The following is a 15,307-nucleotide window of genomic DNA, read 5'->3' as shown; positions in this document are numbered from 1 at the left end:
TATATTTGAAAGCCTAACCATTTCTCTGGTGAACTCCTCAGATGATATGGCATATCTACCACAGAAGTGCTTTCTGACCAAAGTCAAAGAAGGGGAAGGTCCACATTCCTTCAAGTTTGTTGAGCTTGTCTCTGACAATTCACTGTCCTTTACCTCACTGCAGTATAGAGAAAATGCAGAATAATTCAATTTTCAGTTCAAATAGTTTAAACAAAAGAAATGTGAAGAAGAATTCGTATTCACCAAAAAAAAAAGAAGACTTCGTACGTAATACAGAATAGGAAAGAGAAAATGACAAAAAAATCTGGAGCTAGAAACTCATTTGAAGAGAATGGCAGAAAAGATTGTGTATCTGCAAATCAAAGAATATGGACCAGAAATACCTACGACAGCTTTAAGTTAAATGAACAGTGTACTGTACCTATAAAATATATCTGCTGAGGTAGGCTCTAACTGTAGTAACTTCCCTTCGTTTACTCGTAGGTCAGACAGGATGTCAGGGTCAAAACATGTAGCAAAACAAACCTGTCAGAAGAAACATTAAACTCAAACATCACATGTCATACTATTCATCAATAATGAAGCATCAGCAAAGAAATTTCAATACTGCCAATGTGACGAGCCAATTACTTTGCTATTTCTCGCTCGAACAGAAACGTGAGATAAGACATCTGGCAGGTCAGATGTCAGCACAGCAACAGTACCAGCAGGAATTTCTTCCTCTCCTTTTACACTCTTTGCCACTAATATTGTCGGTCGCCCATAAGATTTATTCTGGACAGCAAGTAATTCATCCACAACCTCAACATATCCTATAGTCTCGATTGGGCTGATAACCTGCCAACTGTTCCTTGTACACAATATTGCATCAGATTGTGACTGCATAATATAATATAAAGTACAAATGACAATCCTTACAAATTCAAATATCCGAACCAGCAAAAAAATTTTAATTTTCGAACAACCCAACAATAGTCTCAGAATGTATAGAATTCGTAAATTTCTTGAATTTTCTAACTAGGGCTCTCAACTGTATAAATGTTAAAATTATATAGACAACAATATATCAACCAACCTTCCCAGATTAGCTGACCTCCGAAGAAAAGGATCCAGTCGATGAAGAAGTGAGGACAAGGAAGCAGCTGATTCAGCACGAATGACTTCTTCAGTAAATATGTTTACCTGCATGAGGTACATATAAGTGCAGTATCCAGTGTATACCCATGTGCTGCATACTGCAAAAGCGTATGTTTATACTGTCAAAATCAACAACATACAGCCCATTGATCAACTCCTAGCAATGATCCAAGGTACTTTGCAGATGGTTGCAGAAGTTGCTCATATTGTTCTGCCTTGCATGCAAGAGCAAGTCGGCTCCTGTCAAGAAATGATTTTGCATATAATGCCCAGCCATCATCTCCAGCCCTGAACATGTATAGCGCATGATTCCATCCCTTGTAAAAACAACAGCAGTATAAGATTGAAAGCAAAAACAGGAAAAATACATCTTTGTACCAAACAAACAAATAAACAAACCGAGACTCATAGTTCACATTCTTCGTAAGCCATGGAACAGATACAAGATAACATGTAAACAATAATTTTTCCCTGCTTACTGGAATCCTCGTGTCCTTTATCATATAGACAAAACTTGTTTATTCAACTGTGAAATTAGATACGGGAAACAGTAAAGATTAAAAAGGGTAATAACTAACTTAAGGAAGGAAAGATGAGTTGGGAAAAGGGAACACTAGAACTAGGAGCTTGATCTGCCAATTCAGCTTATATCATACAATATTGCACATTTAAACAAGAATAACTTGCAGAAGGAGGCCATAATTGAAAGTTGAATCATAACTGGGATTCATTGGCATCAACAGTTAGATCATATGCTTTAGAAAGGCACATTTGTTCAATTTAAAAAATGAAGAAGTTCAGTTCCCAATGCCAAGCATTTGGGCATGTTGGAAAGCTGCACATTGTACTCCTAGTTATTCAGTACCCTCTTCCCTAAAAATAGAGGAAAAAGTTGTAGTAGGTTGTATTTTATTCAGACAATGCATATGGATGAAGAATTAAAAAAATAGCTTTCATTCTTAAATGCTTGAGTTAAGCTAAGCTAAGTCACAAAACTTTAGAAAGCATACTCGAAATTATTTTTATTGCCAAAATAAAAGAATTATCTTTCAAACAAGGTCCCCAAGGATAACTTAAGTTCTAAAGGATGACTATGCAATTACAACAATTGGATTGAGCTAGTATTTACCTTTAAACAGTAGATTAGATCCCTGTTATTATCTGATGAAAGGGAAAGATTTTCAAGTACCAAAGTGATGAAATACATCATTTTCTGCAAGAGAAATGGCCAGAACAGATTAAGATTTATGTACTTCAGATATACAAAAGTGGAATTTTGCATTGCAAAAAGTATGTGAAATTGGATTTAGATTTTTATATTAAAGCATATATAGCAAGCTGCCAGGAACCAAACACAGAATCAAGACACCAATAACAGAAAGGAAAGAGAGATAAATGTTGAAAAGATATGACATATGGAAAATATATATGCAGGTGCCATAAACAGGACTTACCTGAGGTCCATCATTATTTAATTCCTCGTATCCCCTCTCAATGGCTGTCCTAACCATAGAATCAAGAGAAATATCCAAAAATAAAAGATCTCTTAGACGATCATGGGGTTTACGAAGCAATGGTCGAAGCTCCTCGCGAGCCTCAAGCAAACCCTGCATCAAAAAAGTAGATACAGAGAGCACAAAATTGCAAGGATACAGTATAAATTCTTATATAGAAAAAGAAAAGACAAATTTCAGTATCACCATGTCACACACCTCGAGAAAAGGCTCTATGTTCTTATCTTCGACATGGTCCAGAACAAATTGCAGCAGTTCCTGTTCAAAGATTCATGTAACCATATAGAAGGATCTTGTTTTCCAACTGGGACACACAAGTGACTATAACAAAAAAATGCCTAGAGGGAGTGAATAAAAATTACCGGAAATCCTGATGGCAAGCCTGCCACAGGGTTTATTTGCACCCCAACCATGAAGCCTCGACCCTGAACTAAAAAGATGTATCGATTACTACAAACACCAACCCATCTCACGGACTCCAGAAAATTAAAGAAATTACCTTGGCCCTGTAACCCATACAATTTCCAATGGCAGATTCAAGGTCTGCTCCCGAATGAACTGCCTGCAGGATAATTAAACAGAAAACACCATAGCACAAGTTAACACCATGAGACATGGAATGGTAGGAAAAAAATTATTGAATGAAGTCCATATAATGTTGAACCAACGGTTCAAAACAATTTTTGAAGATCTTGTTGTAAACCTTAGACGTCATGTACTGAAGCATATCAATTGGACCAGCATTAATCGCACACACTTTTGCAGTTTGGCTACCATATTTGAAGTTGAAAATCAGACAGTCTAAGCTTTTGATGTATCCATAACACAATATCAAGGATAGCTTCTATTATTTTCTCTACTGATGTATCTGCATAATCTGTGCATTCTTAGTCATTTAAAACAGTTCCTTTTTTAAAGTCTTCTGGATGTTTAATGCAATACAAGTATGCAGCCTCCAAGTCACATGGCAATTCTTTTCTCATAACTGATATACAGATTATATCTCAACTAAAAAGGCTACTCAAACCAACCTTTAAAGTTCTCATGTAATTCTGCAAATCAAGCAAAAGACCATCCTTCTGGTCTCTCCTGAAATTTGGCTCAGAATGTATGGCACGATCATAACTTAGAAGGCGTTCTTTTGTTATCCCATTTGAATTGAGTGTTTTCCAGTAAGAACTGATATCCAAGTCACTTTTAATATAATTAATGAGTGCCTACAAGGAAACAGCATGTGAGACATTTATAGCAACAAAACTAATGAAAAGGTCCATCTGAATTTGCACAGCAAATACCTGACAGATTATAACATCATCAGGACTTGTATTATTATGTAGCTTCTGATGCCACTCTTCCATCATTCCCCCTTTGCAGTTATTTTTTCTCTGCAAACAACCAGAATCTTTCCATATGATTTTAATAAACACTTCTAGAAACAAGCAAAAATTGGAAAATAAAAGCCAAACAACCAGAAAGAGAAATGAAAATAAGGGAGGCAGATCTGGTGCTACCTGGATGACCAAGATCTCATCCCGGATGCGTTGTCCCACGTCCCCTTCACCTCCACGACCTACAGTTGTCAGAATCATCCGCAGAATTTCCTGGTACTGAGGGTAACTTTTGTATATATTCTGAAGTGAGTCTGTAAACCTATCCTGAGCTCTACTGATCTCTCTGCATGGAAAGAAAGTTTATATAGAACTTAAAAGGCAAGAATGGTTATCACATACCAAACAATAAAAAAAACAAGAGAGAGAGAGGGGCACAAAAATATTATTTGTAAAAAGAGAAAGAACCAAAATAAAGATATATCACTTGCTTAAGTAAATATCCAAAAGAGATATACCGTGGCTTCACATTGTAATTCTTATTCCATATAAGCTGCCTTGTAGCCATAAACCTCATCCAAACAAAAATCCCGGCAAGACCTAATTCTCCTGCATCTTTTGCCCATTCTATCAGATCTGATGCAATGTTAAATCTGTGACAGCATAAAACATGGTTTAGTACTTTGAGATTGATGAAATGAGCTAACAACTTTCCAGTGCTTGGTTATTAACTATGAAATAGAACAAGAAAAGTATGTGCAAAAAACAGAACACGTCTATAATGTTGTATATTTAGGCTTCATACTGGATGGGAATCAAATTCAATCAGTGTAAATTAGAAATTTCATCTCACAGATAAAATCCAAAGAAATATGGCTATATCTCAAGAAAATTTCACATTATGCCCAAAAGAAATCATACATTCTATATTCTGTTTTTGGGGAGAAGAAATTGCTTATGTAAATGACTCATGTGCTTGGTTAGATTTTTTGATAGGTATGATGGTCAGTGGTTAGTCATCATCGATTGGATAAATGTACCATAATGGCATCTGACTCAAGGGGCAATCAAAAACAAAAGTTGGATTCAATTTACATACTGCACATGAAAATTTAGTTCCAACTTCTTGGTTTTAATGTGCAAACTTATGTGACTAGAGAATTTAAAAACACACCAGAAGAACATCATGATTCATGACTTATTTTATGAACACATGGTCAATCGAAGAACACCCCAAGGTCTTCTGATGTATTGATCTTCCAAAGATTTTTGGGAGTGGTGATAGTTAAGAAGCAAAGATATAAATGGTTAATAGATCAAACCAGTCAAATAGAGTTTGACCTTGAGGTGGATGAATACATGTAACCCTGCACATGCTGCAGCGTCTACAGGAACATGAAAAATCTGATTGGATGCAAAAAAGGAAGTTACAAATCTTAGAAACACAAAAATTTTAGAATGCCACCAAATTTCAAATGTAGGTCATGGCAATCATGTTACTTCAATTGGATCCAGCATCAGTATATCTAAAAGATTCCTGGTACAGTGAAGCTTTGGTAATTCAGTGTAGCAAGAAGAAGACAAGTGTGGTCAAAGAAAGTGATTAGCTATAGAATAGAATATTTAACACCAGGTTTGCAGCTTGTGGATAAATCTGCGATAGATCATTGTTCTCATGAGTAGCAAGGATGTGAGATCACAGGAGATGATTGACAAGTTGAACCAAAGACTGAAAGTAGTAAGCTTGATACAAGCTTGTGGGACTCAAGAATGAGCTCGAGATAACCAACTAACCAGTGGTCAAGATTGTCTGGTTTCTTTCAGTAGCTAAAGTTTATAATTAATTGGTTTTCAAACCCACCCCCCAGATGATGAAAGAGGAAATGCCTGAAGCTATACATATTTCAGAAAGATAGCTCAAAGTTAGCATAGGGTTTGTTGAGGCATTGAAGATGGTCCATGTCTAAGCCCGTTAATGGGGATTGTAGTACCTTCCTAGGCCAATTTTATGAACAAGGTGCATGATTAAGAGGATCTGTACGAGAAAATTGTTGACTAGAAGATTAAGGAAGTTCAGTCCCTTCAACACTTGAGTCTTATGATGAAGTACGCTTTTGTTATTCCAGACGAATTACAGGCCGGATTACTACTAACAAGAAACATCCAGCATCAGATCAAACTTATCCAAAATCAATTTAGTGAATCAGACTTCATACCAAATGAATCAGCAAATATGAACAGCTTCAAAGGTGGAACTTGGAATTGATAATCGAAAGCTGAATTGGGAAGGCATGAATCCATGTTTAGTCCGAGATCCTTTAATGTTCATAAGAACGATTGATCATGATGTTCAAGTTACCAAATGCACCACGTACCTTCATTCAAGTGATGAAAGTGATAGAGAATGACAGGTAACATATCTCTCCATATTTACTCTATCAAAATGAAGTTCTTTAGCAGATCATAGAGAGAGAGGGCATCTTAACCTAGGGAGCAATAATTCCTTTTCCTTGTAGTGGGTTCAGGTGCATTATTGCAATTTCTATATGCATCTTAACACAGTTCACTTGATTTGCCTTGCACATAGCTTTTGCCCTAATACCATTATTTATTCTCTCCCTCGACATCTCTGCTAACCCAAACAAGACGACAAGTAACTCATGGTAGTATGTGATTTATGGTCGAACTTGATGTATGCAACGATTGCACAATGAAGCATTGCAAATGAGAGGTACATTCAAAAGAATGAATAAATAATCTTGTTGCTGCCTTATTTTTTTGTCCTTTTAGTATAACACACTTCTTTTTTCAATGAGGGTAAAATCATGTCATTTCACATGTGTATTCGAAAAAGGTGCAAGACAATGACACCTCCTGAGAATGAATGATGGTAAGTCACTTTCAAATTATTTTGAATACCCTTTTTTAGCCTTGACATAAAGTGTTGACATGTGTATGTAACAATTCTACCTTAGGTTTTGCTGATGAAACTCATAATGAGATGATGGTCTATACGATTACTAACATGTGTGTGAATGTGTAATGATCTATACAATCCCAAGTATTCAAGTGGACTGTCATACATCAAAGAAGAATTCAGTTGATCAATAGCAAACCATTTCATGAGTAATGAGCAAGGTGTTATGGAAGCTTGAAGAACATAATTGGAAAGCTTCATCAAGTCCTAAACCCATCAATGGTTAATGATTTCAAGACTTGGAAGCATCATGAAGAATTCAAGCTCCATAGACATAGGATTATGTACTTAATTGGTAATTCCCTTCAATCCTATGTATATCTCTCACTAAGCCTAAAAAGCTCATAATTAAGTCACCGACTCCCTAATGGAACAAAACCCCAAGATAGGAGGTTGACCCTAGTGATTTAACTTGATCCGGATACATATACTCTGTGCCACGGACGTCTGCCAAGAAGGCATGAACTTCCACCAAGAAGGCACAAACATCCGAGCTGGGGAGACTGTAAAATAAGCACTGTCAAATCCTGTCTTGAGAACATCCACGGGACAACACGAACGTCTGAGATGACACATGGACATCTGAGCCGAGAGGAGGTGTTTTTGACACTCCTCAGTCCCCAAGTCTGGGAGATATCCGCAAGATATCATAGATGTCCAATAGAGTTGACGGACATCTGACATCTGGGAGATATCCGCAAGATATCATAGATGTCCAAAATCTTCATGGATTTTCAATGAGAAAAAAGCAGCGGCCTTGAATTCAAAGGCCTTAAATGCACTTTTTTGTGCACTTAGTCCAAAAGAGTGCAACTGCGTATCTACGTACAAGACAACAAAAGAAGTGTGGAGAGCACTTGGAATTATACATGACGGTACCTCTCAGGTAAAATACTCAAAAATCAATTTATTAGTTTATTCCTTTGAATTTTTTAAAAAGTATAATGATGAGTATACTAATGACATGTATGGTAGTGATGCAGATTCATCACCAAATAGGGCTTATTTCTTTAGAAATAGGCCTAGGGTTGGGTTATATACATGTTGGGCCTTTGTTCCCAAGGGTTTTTTTATGTATTAGGCCACTTTAATGAGCCTAAACTAGGGGTATATAGGTTGCATACGGGATTAAACCATTATTTAGTTTATTTTCCTGTTTTTAGATTGAACCGGTTTAGAATTGGTTGCACCCAATTGGTTCAATTGGTCTAATTTAAGTGAAGTGTTCCTATTGGTTAATAGGTCCTTATATCCTATTGGCTAGTATGGAAACTTCTTTTAAATTAGTTGTTTTAAGTTAGATTCTTTTATTTTAAGTTAGTAGGGGTATCTTAGTCAATTTACTGTTTTAAATTAGTTAAGTTAGATTAAATCTCTTCCTTCCACGATTTTTGAAGGAAAAGACTTTAAATTGTACTAGGACTTGGCATATAGGCATCTTATTAATATAGTAAAGCATGGAGGGCTTCCCTACATTGAAATTTGAAAAAAAAAGACTGTTTCTGCTGCTGGCCGACTGCTGCTGCTGTTCCTGCTCCTTTGTGAGTGCATCCTTGTGGATTTCAAGGTGGATAGGGTGGGTGGATTCCTGCGACTCCTTGCATCGAGACGATCGGGAGGTTCCTTCAATTGTCAAGCTGCTGCCGGTGGATTCCAGTGGTTAGTTTGAACTTTAAATTCTGTTTTTTTCCATTCATCCTCCCTCCCAATCATTCCCCTTTTATTTTATTTGAATCCCATCGATTCCCTTAAACCCTAGATCATCTAGGTTACATTAAACCTTCATCCATTATCAGAATTCAGTCAGATTCAGACTGCAGCCCCTTCATACCACTACTTATACTCGACCCCAAGCTGCTGCCTTATTTGTCTCTCAAACCCTAAAATCCCCCAACTCCATTAAACACCAAAAACCCTAAAATTCCAGAATCAGTACTTCTAACCATCAAAAACATCTCATACTTGGGTTGAACCTTCCCCTCCCTACCTGGAAAATTTGACCCTAACCCTAGCCCTAAACTCCCATTAAAAACCCTGATTTCAACCTAAGTTCTAAATCCCAAAACCCAAAACCCTAACCCTAGAGTTTCAGAATTTTAATTTCTGTTTAAACCTATTCCAAACCTATTCAATTAGCTTCCTTTTGACCTGCACATCATTACTAAATAAAACCCTAGCTCAAATACCTCATCCTAACCCTAATTCTGCCCTAGTTTACCTATTCTGCCCATTCGAACCAGCAGTCCATTGAGATCCTGTTGTTTGGCCTCTAATAGGATCCTTTTTCCTATTGTGAGCTACATTAACTTGGTATCAGAGCCATGGATCAACATGGCAATCCAGTGCTAAATACAGTGCTGCCACACCCTCCCGATCCTATGGCAGCAATGTTCGAGATGTTTCAGAAGTTCACTGCTGAGCAAAAGGCTATATTTGAAGATATCAGAGCTAAACAGAGGACTATCACTGAAAGGTTGCACCTGATTGAGCAACGACAGGTTTCTCCTCATAGGGACATCAACATTCCCCTAGATGAGGATAGATATCAGGTCCAATTCCAAGTTCACCAACCGCATAGAAGGCATAGGGAAGACAGGGATAGGAACAATGATTACAAAGAAGACATGTATAGAGAATACAAATTTACATTGCCAAAGGAAGTTGAGAGAGCACAACTTGAAGATAAAACTGAAGTGACAGTGAATTGTGATGAAAAGAAAGAGACAGCCCCTATAGCTTCAAAGATGGAAAGTCGACATGTAGAAGACCCTACTGAAGTGGTCAATGTCGAAGAAATCAAAGAAGACAAAGCGGAAACAGCAGAAGATGAAGAGGTGGTTGAGAACACTCCACAGGAAGGCAATGACCTTCAAGATGTTGTTCTTGAAAAGGTGAAGTTTGTGTATCAAGTATTAGATGCGAAGGTTGCTAACATTCACGATTCTGTCGCTGATTCAAAACGAACACATAGAGTTTGTTATGCCACCATGGTTCTTCAAAGAGAGAGCTCCATGCTTTGAAGATTTTATCCCCAATGTTCCTGCTTCACCGGAATTCTGTTTGGGGATGGTCAAAGCTGTTGATCACATGTTGATTCCCCCTCATCACTACAAAATTCGAGGACAAATTTTTTCAAGTTGGGGAGAGTTGATGCAAATTCATCACCAAATAGGGCTTATTTTTTTAGAAATAGGCCTAGGGTTGGGTTATATACATGTTGGGCCTTTGTTCCCAAGGGTTTTTTATGTATTAGGCCACTTTAATGAGCCTAAACTAGGGGTATATAGGTTGCATACGGGATTAGCCCAATATTTAGTTTATTTTCCTGTTTTTAGATTGAACCGGTTTAGAATTGGTTGCACCCAATTGGTTCAATTGGTCTAATTTAAGTGAAGTGTTCCTATTGGTTAATAGGTCCTTATATCCTATTGGCTAGTATGGAAACTTCTTTTAAATTAGTTGTTTTAAGTTAGATTCTTTTATTTTAAGTTAGTAGGGGTATCTTAGTCAATTTACTGTTTTAAATTAGTTAAGTTAGATTAAATCTCTTCCTTCCACGATTTTTGAAGGAAAAGACTTTAAATTGTACTAGGACTTGGCATATAGGCATCTTATTAATATAGTAAAGCATGGAGGGCTTCCCTACATTGAAATTTGAAAAAAAAAGACTGTTTCTGCTGCTGGCCGACTGCTGCTGCTGTTCCTGCTCCTTTGTGAGTGCATCCTTGTGGATTTCAAGGTGGATAGGGTGGGTGGATTCCTGCGACTCCTTGTATCGAGACGATCGGGAGGTTCCTTCAATTGTCAAGCTACTGCCGGTGGATTCCAGTGGTTAGTTTGAACTTTAAATTCTGTTTTTTTCCATTCATCCTCCCTCCCAATCATTCCCCTTTTATTTTATTTGAATCCCATCGATTCCCTTAAACCCTAGATCATCTAGGTTACATTAAACCTTCATCCATTATCAGAATTCAGTCAGATTCAGACTGCAGCCCCTTCATACCACTACTTATACTCGACCCCAAGCTGCTGCCTTATTTGTCTCTCAAACCCTAAAATCCCCCAACTCCATTAAACCCCAAAAACCCTAAAATTCCAGAATCAGTACTTCTAACCATCAAAAACATCTCATACTTGGGTTGAACCTTCCCCTCCCTACGTGGAAAATTTGACCCTAACCCTAGCCCTAAACTCCCATTAAAAACCCTGATTTCAACCTAAGTTCTAAATCCCAAAACCCAAAACCCTAACCCTAGAGTTTCAGAATTTTAATTTCTGTTTAAACCTATTCCAAACCTATTCAATTGGCTTCCTTTTGACCTGCACATCATTACTAAATAAAACCCTAGCTCAAATACCTCATCCTAACCCTAATTCTGCCCTAGTTTACCTATTCTGCCCATTCGAACCAGCAGTCCATTGAGATCCTGTTGTTTGGCCTCTAATAGGATCCTTTTTCCTATTGTGAGCTACATTAACTTGGTATCAGAGCCATGGATCAACATGGCAATCCAGTGCTAAATACAGTGCTGCCACACCCTCCCGATCCTATGGCAGCAATGTTCGAGATGTTTCAGAAGTTCACTGCTGAGCAAAAGGCTATATTTGAAGATATCAGAGCTAAACAGAGGACTATCACTGAAAGGTTGCACCTGATTGAGCAACGACAGGTTACTCCTCATAGGGACATCAACATTCCCCTAGATGAGGACAGATATCAGGTCCAATCCCAAGTTCACCAACCTCATAGAAGGCATAGGGAAGACAGGGATAGGCACAAGGATTACAAAGAAGACATGTATAGAGAATACAAATTTGCATTGCCAAAGGAAGTTGAGAGAGCACAACTTGAAGATAAAACTGAAGTGGCAGTGCATTGTGATGAAAAGAAAGAGACAGCCCCTATAGCTTCAAAGATGGAAAGTCGACATGTAGAAGACCCTACTGAAGTGGTCAATGTCGAAGAAATCAAAGAAGACAAAGCGGAAACAGCAGAAGATGAAGAGGTGGTTGAGAACACTCCACAGGAAGGCAATGACCTTCAAGATGTTGTTCTTGAAAAGGTGAAGTTTGTGTATCAAGTATTAGATGCGAAGGTTGCTAACATTCACAGTTGCTGCTGATTCAGAAAACGAACACATAGAATTTGTTATGCCACCATGGTTCTTCAAAGAGAGAGCTCCATGCTTTGAAGATTTTATCCCCAATGTTCCTGCTTCACCGGAATTCTGTTTGGGGATGGTCAAAGCTGCTGATCACATGTTGATTCCCCCTCATCACTACAAAATTCGAGGACGAATTTTTTCAAGTTAGGGAGAGTTGATGCAAATTCATCACCAAATAGGGCTAATTTCTTTAGAAATAGGCCTAGGGTTGGGTTATATACATGTTGGGCCTTTGTTCCCAAGGGTTTTTTATGTATTAGGCCACTTTAATGAGCCTAAACTAGGGGTATATAGGTTGCATACGGGATTAGCCCAATATTTAGTTTATTTTCCTGTTTTTAGATTGAACCGGTTTAGAATTGGTTGCACCCAATTGGTTCAATTGGTCTAATTTAAGTGAAGTGTTCCTATTGGTTAATAGGTCCTTATATCCTATTGGCTAGTATGGAAACTTCTTTTAAATTAGTTGTTTTAAGTTAGATTCTTTTATTTTAAGTTAGTAGGGGTATCTTAGTCAATTTACTGTTTTAAATTAGTTAAGTTAGATTAAATCTCTTCCTTCCACGATTTTTGAAGGAAAAGACTTTAAATTGTACTGGGACTTGGCATATAGGCATCTTATTAATATAGTAAATCGTGGAGGGCTTCCCCACATTGAAATTTGAAAAAAAAAGACTGTTTCTGCTACTGACCGACTGCTGCTGCTGTTCCTGCTCCTTTGTGAGTGCATCCTTGTGGATTTCAAGGTGGATAGGGTGGGTGCATTCCTGCGACTCCTTGCATCGAGACAATCGGGAGGTTCCTTCAATTGTCAAGCTGCTGCCGGTGGATTCCAGTGGTTAGTTTGAACTTTAAATTCTATTTTTTTCCATTCATCCTCCCTCCCAATCATTCCCCTTTTATTTTTTTTGAATCCCATCGATTCCCTTAAACCCTAGATCATCTAGGTTACATTAAACCTTCATCCATTATCAGAATTCAGTCAGATTCAGACTGCAGCCCCTTCATACCACTACTTATACTCGACCCCAAGCTGCTGCCTTATTTGTCTCTCAAACCCTAAAATCCCCCAACTCCATTAAACCCCAAAAACCCTAAAATTCCAGAATCAGTACTTCTAACCATCAAAAACATCTCATACTTGGGTTGAACCTCCCCCTCCCTACCTGGAAAATTTGACCCTAACCCTAGCCCTAAACTCCCACTAAAAACCCAGATTTCAACCTAAGTTCTAAATCCCAAAACCCAAAACCCTAACCCTAGAGTTTCAGAATTTTAATTTCTGTTTAAACCTATTCCAAACCTATTCAATTAGCTTCCTTTTGACCTGCACATCATGACTAAATAAAACCCTAGCTCAAATACCTCATCCTAACCCTAATTCTGCCCTAGTTTACCTATTCTGCCCATTCGAACCAGCAGTCCATTGAGATCCTGTTGTTTGGCCTCTAATAGGATCCTTTTTCCTATTGTGAGCTACATTAGGTAGATTTACCACTATAGTCAATGAGCTGAAATTGCTAGGGAAAGAATTCCCTATGATGGATCCTGTTCATCAGGTCCTTAGATCCCTTCCTAATAGATGGGAACCAAAGGTAACATCTATTCAAGAAGCCCAAGGACCTTAGAAGAATTGGTAGGATCCATAATTGCCTATGAAATGGTGATTGGCAAAAGGGAAGATAACAAGAAGAAAATCATTAAATTCAAGGCATCTTCAGATTCCGAGGATGAAGGTAGTGATAAAGATAGGTTTAATAGGTTTCTAAGATACAACAAAGGAAAAGAAAAAGTTTAAAAAAGTTCAACGTTTTAATTGCAAAAAGTATAGACATGGAAAATAATGCTATTCTAAGAAACCTCATTTCAAGAAGCCTAGTAAAGGAAGAAATGCTATGATAACCACATGGGATGATATGGATGAAGTGAATGAAAATGAGGAGTCCAACAATAAGGAGTTCCAACTGTGCTTTATTGGTTTTGAATCCATAGTGATGATGAAGAGGTAGTTTATGATCCCTCTTATGAGGAGTTGTCAAATGCCTTTAGGCCTCGTTTGTTTAGAGGGGAAGGTAAGATGGGATTGTTGGGAAGATGGGACCCACATGTTGGTGGGGTTTTGTTGGGGTGGAAATGCTGAGGTAAAGTTACTTTTCCCATGAACAGTAACTAAAGTCCCACCAAATTGGTGGGACTTTGGATAGCAAAGGGGTGGGATTTTGAAGTGCCATATCAGCAGACAAAGCAATTAATGATGTCCCCTGAGCTTTTGTAAGTTCACCACCTCAAATTAGCCAAACAAGTTGGGGTGGGATTTTGAAGTGCCACATAAGCATTTTCCCACCCCAACTAAGTCCCCTCTAAACGAACGGGGTCTTAAGGAATTACAATCGAAATTTGTTATAATATGTGCAAAATATGATACTTTGAAAAATAAGTCCTCAACCTTGAATTCCGAGAATAATTCTTTGAGGAAGGTCAATGAGACGTTGAGCTCACAAGTTGATGAAAACATCACTTGATAAGCCTACTAATGGAACCTAGTGCTATAACTTGCCTACTGATAAAAGTGACGATACTTTAACTGTACCCAGCATTATTAAATCAGTTTTTTCCACTAGAAAAAGTTCAGCGCCTTTAACTTGTTTTTATTGTAGTAGAAACGGACATAAAAGGTTTCAATGTCCCTTTAAGACTAACCAAAGAGGACCCAAACTCCAATGGGTACCAAAAGAAACACAAAAATGTTTATTTGTTCAGGAAAACAATCAAGTACTTAAATCACTTGAATGGAAAGAAAAAGGATTACTTAAAGCTACCTACAAGGAATAAAAGAAGGTTAGCTACTACAAGGCATGAGAAGAGCTTGAAAAAAAAACAAAGGTATAATCCTGAAAAGGTATACTTTAAGCCCACTTTTAAATTGTCATCTAATAGTGTTAAGAAATAGAATGGTTTAATGCTTAAGTGAATCAATATGATTCCCTAAGCCCTTTATTTATACTAATAAAAGAGAATTACATAGACACTTATGCCCCTATATAGTTGACATAAGTATAAACAAAGGAAAGAGAATAAATAACATAAGAAGAAAAATAAAGAGGAAAGGACCAGAATACCCCTACGGTATTCTGGCCATATCTCTAACACTCCCCCTCAAGTTGGTGCAAAAATGTCACACATGCC

The 15,307-nt window shown here is 37.6% G+C and overlaps 1 protein-coding gene across 6 annotated transcripts in view; it reads right to left on the bottom strand.

Annotated features, from left to right (window-relative positions):
* Positions 1 to 15,307, bottom strand: part of LOC122650154 (alpha-glucan water dikinase, chloroplastic-like) — a 48,878-nt gene that overhangs the window by 19,562 nt on the left and 14,009 nt on the right. For all 6 annotated transcript variants that reach the window (XM_043843468.1, XM_043843469.1, XM_043843470.1 and 3 more), the window contains 14 exons: positions 4,498 to 4,632; positions 4,163 to 4,325; positions 3,947 to 4,036; positions 3,683 to 3,868; positions 3,151 to 3,213; positions 3,014 to 3,076; positions 2,850 to 2,909; positions 2,592 to 2,744; positions 2,267 to 2,350; positions 1,278 to 1,454; positions 1,076 to 1,182; positions 631 to 844; positions 422 to 525; positions 19 to 157 (listed from right to left, as the gene is read on the bottom strand). In XM_043843468.1, coding sequence (XP_043699403.1) covers positions 19 to 157; positions 422 to 525; positions 631 to 844; positions 1,076 to 1,182; positions 1,278 to 1,454; positions 2,267 to 2,350; positions 2,592 to 2,744; positions 2,850 to 2,909; positions 3,014 to 3,076; positions 3,151 to 3,213; positions 3,683 to 3,868; positions 3,947 to 4,036; positions 4,163 to 4,325; positions 4,498 to 4,632 — 1,738 coding nt within the window. The remainder of the gene's footprint in view (positions 1 to 18; positions 158 to 421; positions 526 to 630; positions 845 to 1,075; positions 1,183 to 1,277; positions 1,455 to 2,266; positions 2,351 to 2,591; positions 2,745 to 2,849; positions 2,910 to 3,013; positions 3,077 to 3,150; positions 3,214 to 3,682; positions 3,869 to 3,946; positions 4,037 to 4,162; positions 4,326 to 4,497; positions 4,633 to 15,307) is intronic.

The sequence above is a fragment of the Telopea speciosissima genome, chromosome 2, assembly GCF_018873765.1.
Source record: "Telopea speciosissima isolate NSW1024214 ecotype Mountain lineage chromosome 2, Tspe_v1, whole genome shotgun sequence".
Classification (NCBI taxonomy): Eukaryota; Viridiplantae; Streptophyta; class Magnoliopsida; order Proteales; family Proteaceae; genus Telopea; species Telopea speciosissima.
The sequence above is the reverse complement of the archived record's forward strand: the minus strand, read 5'-3'. Positions and strand labels throughout refer to the sequence as shown.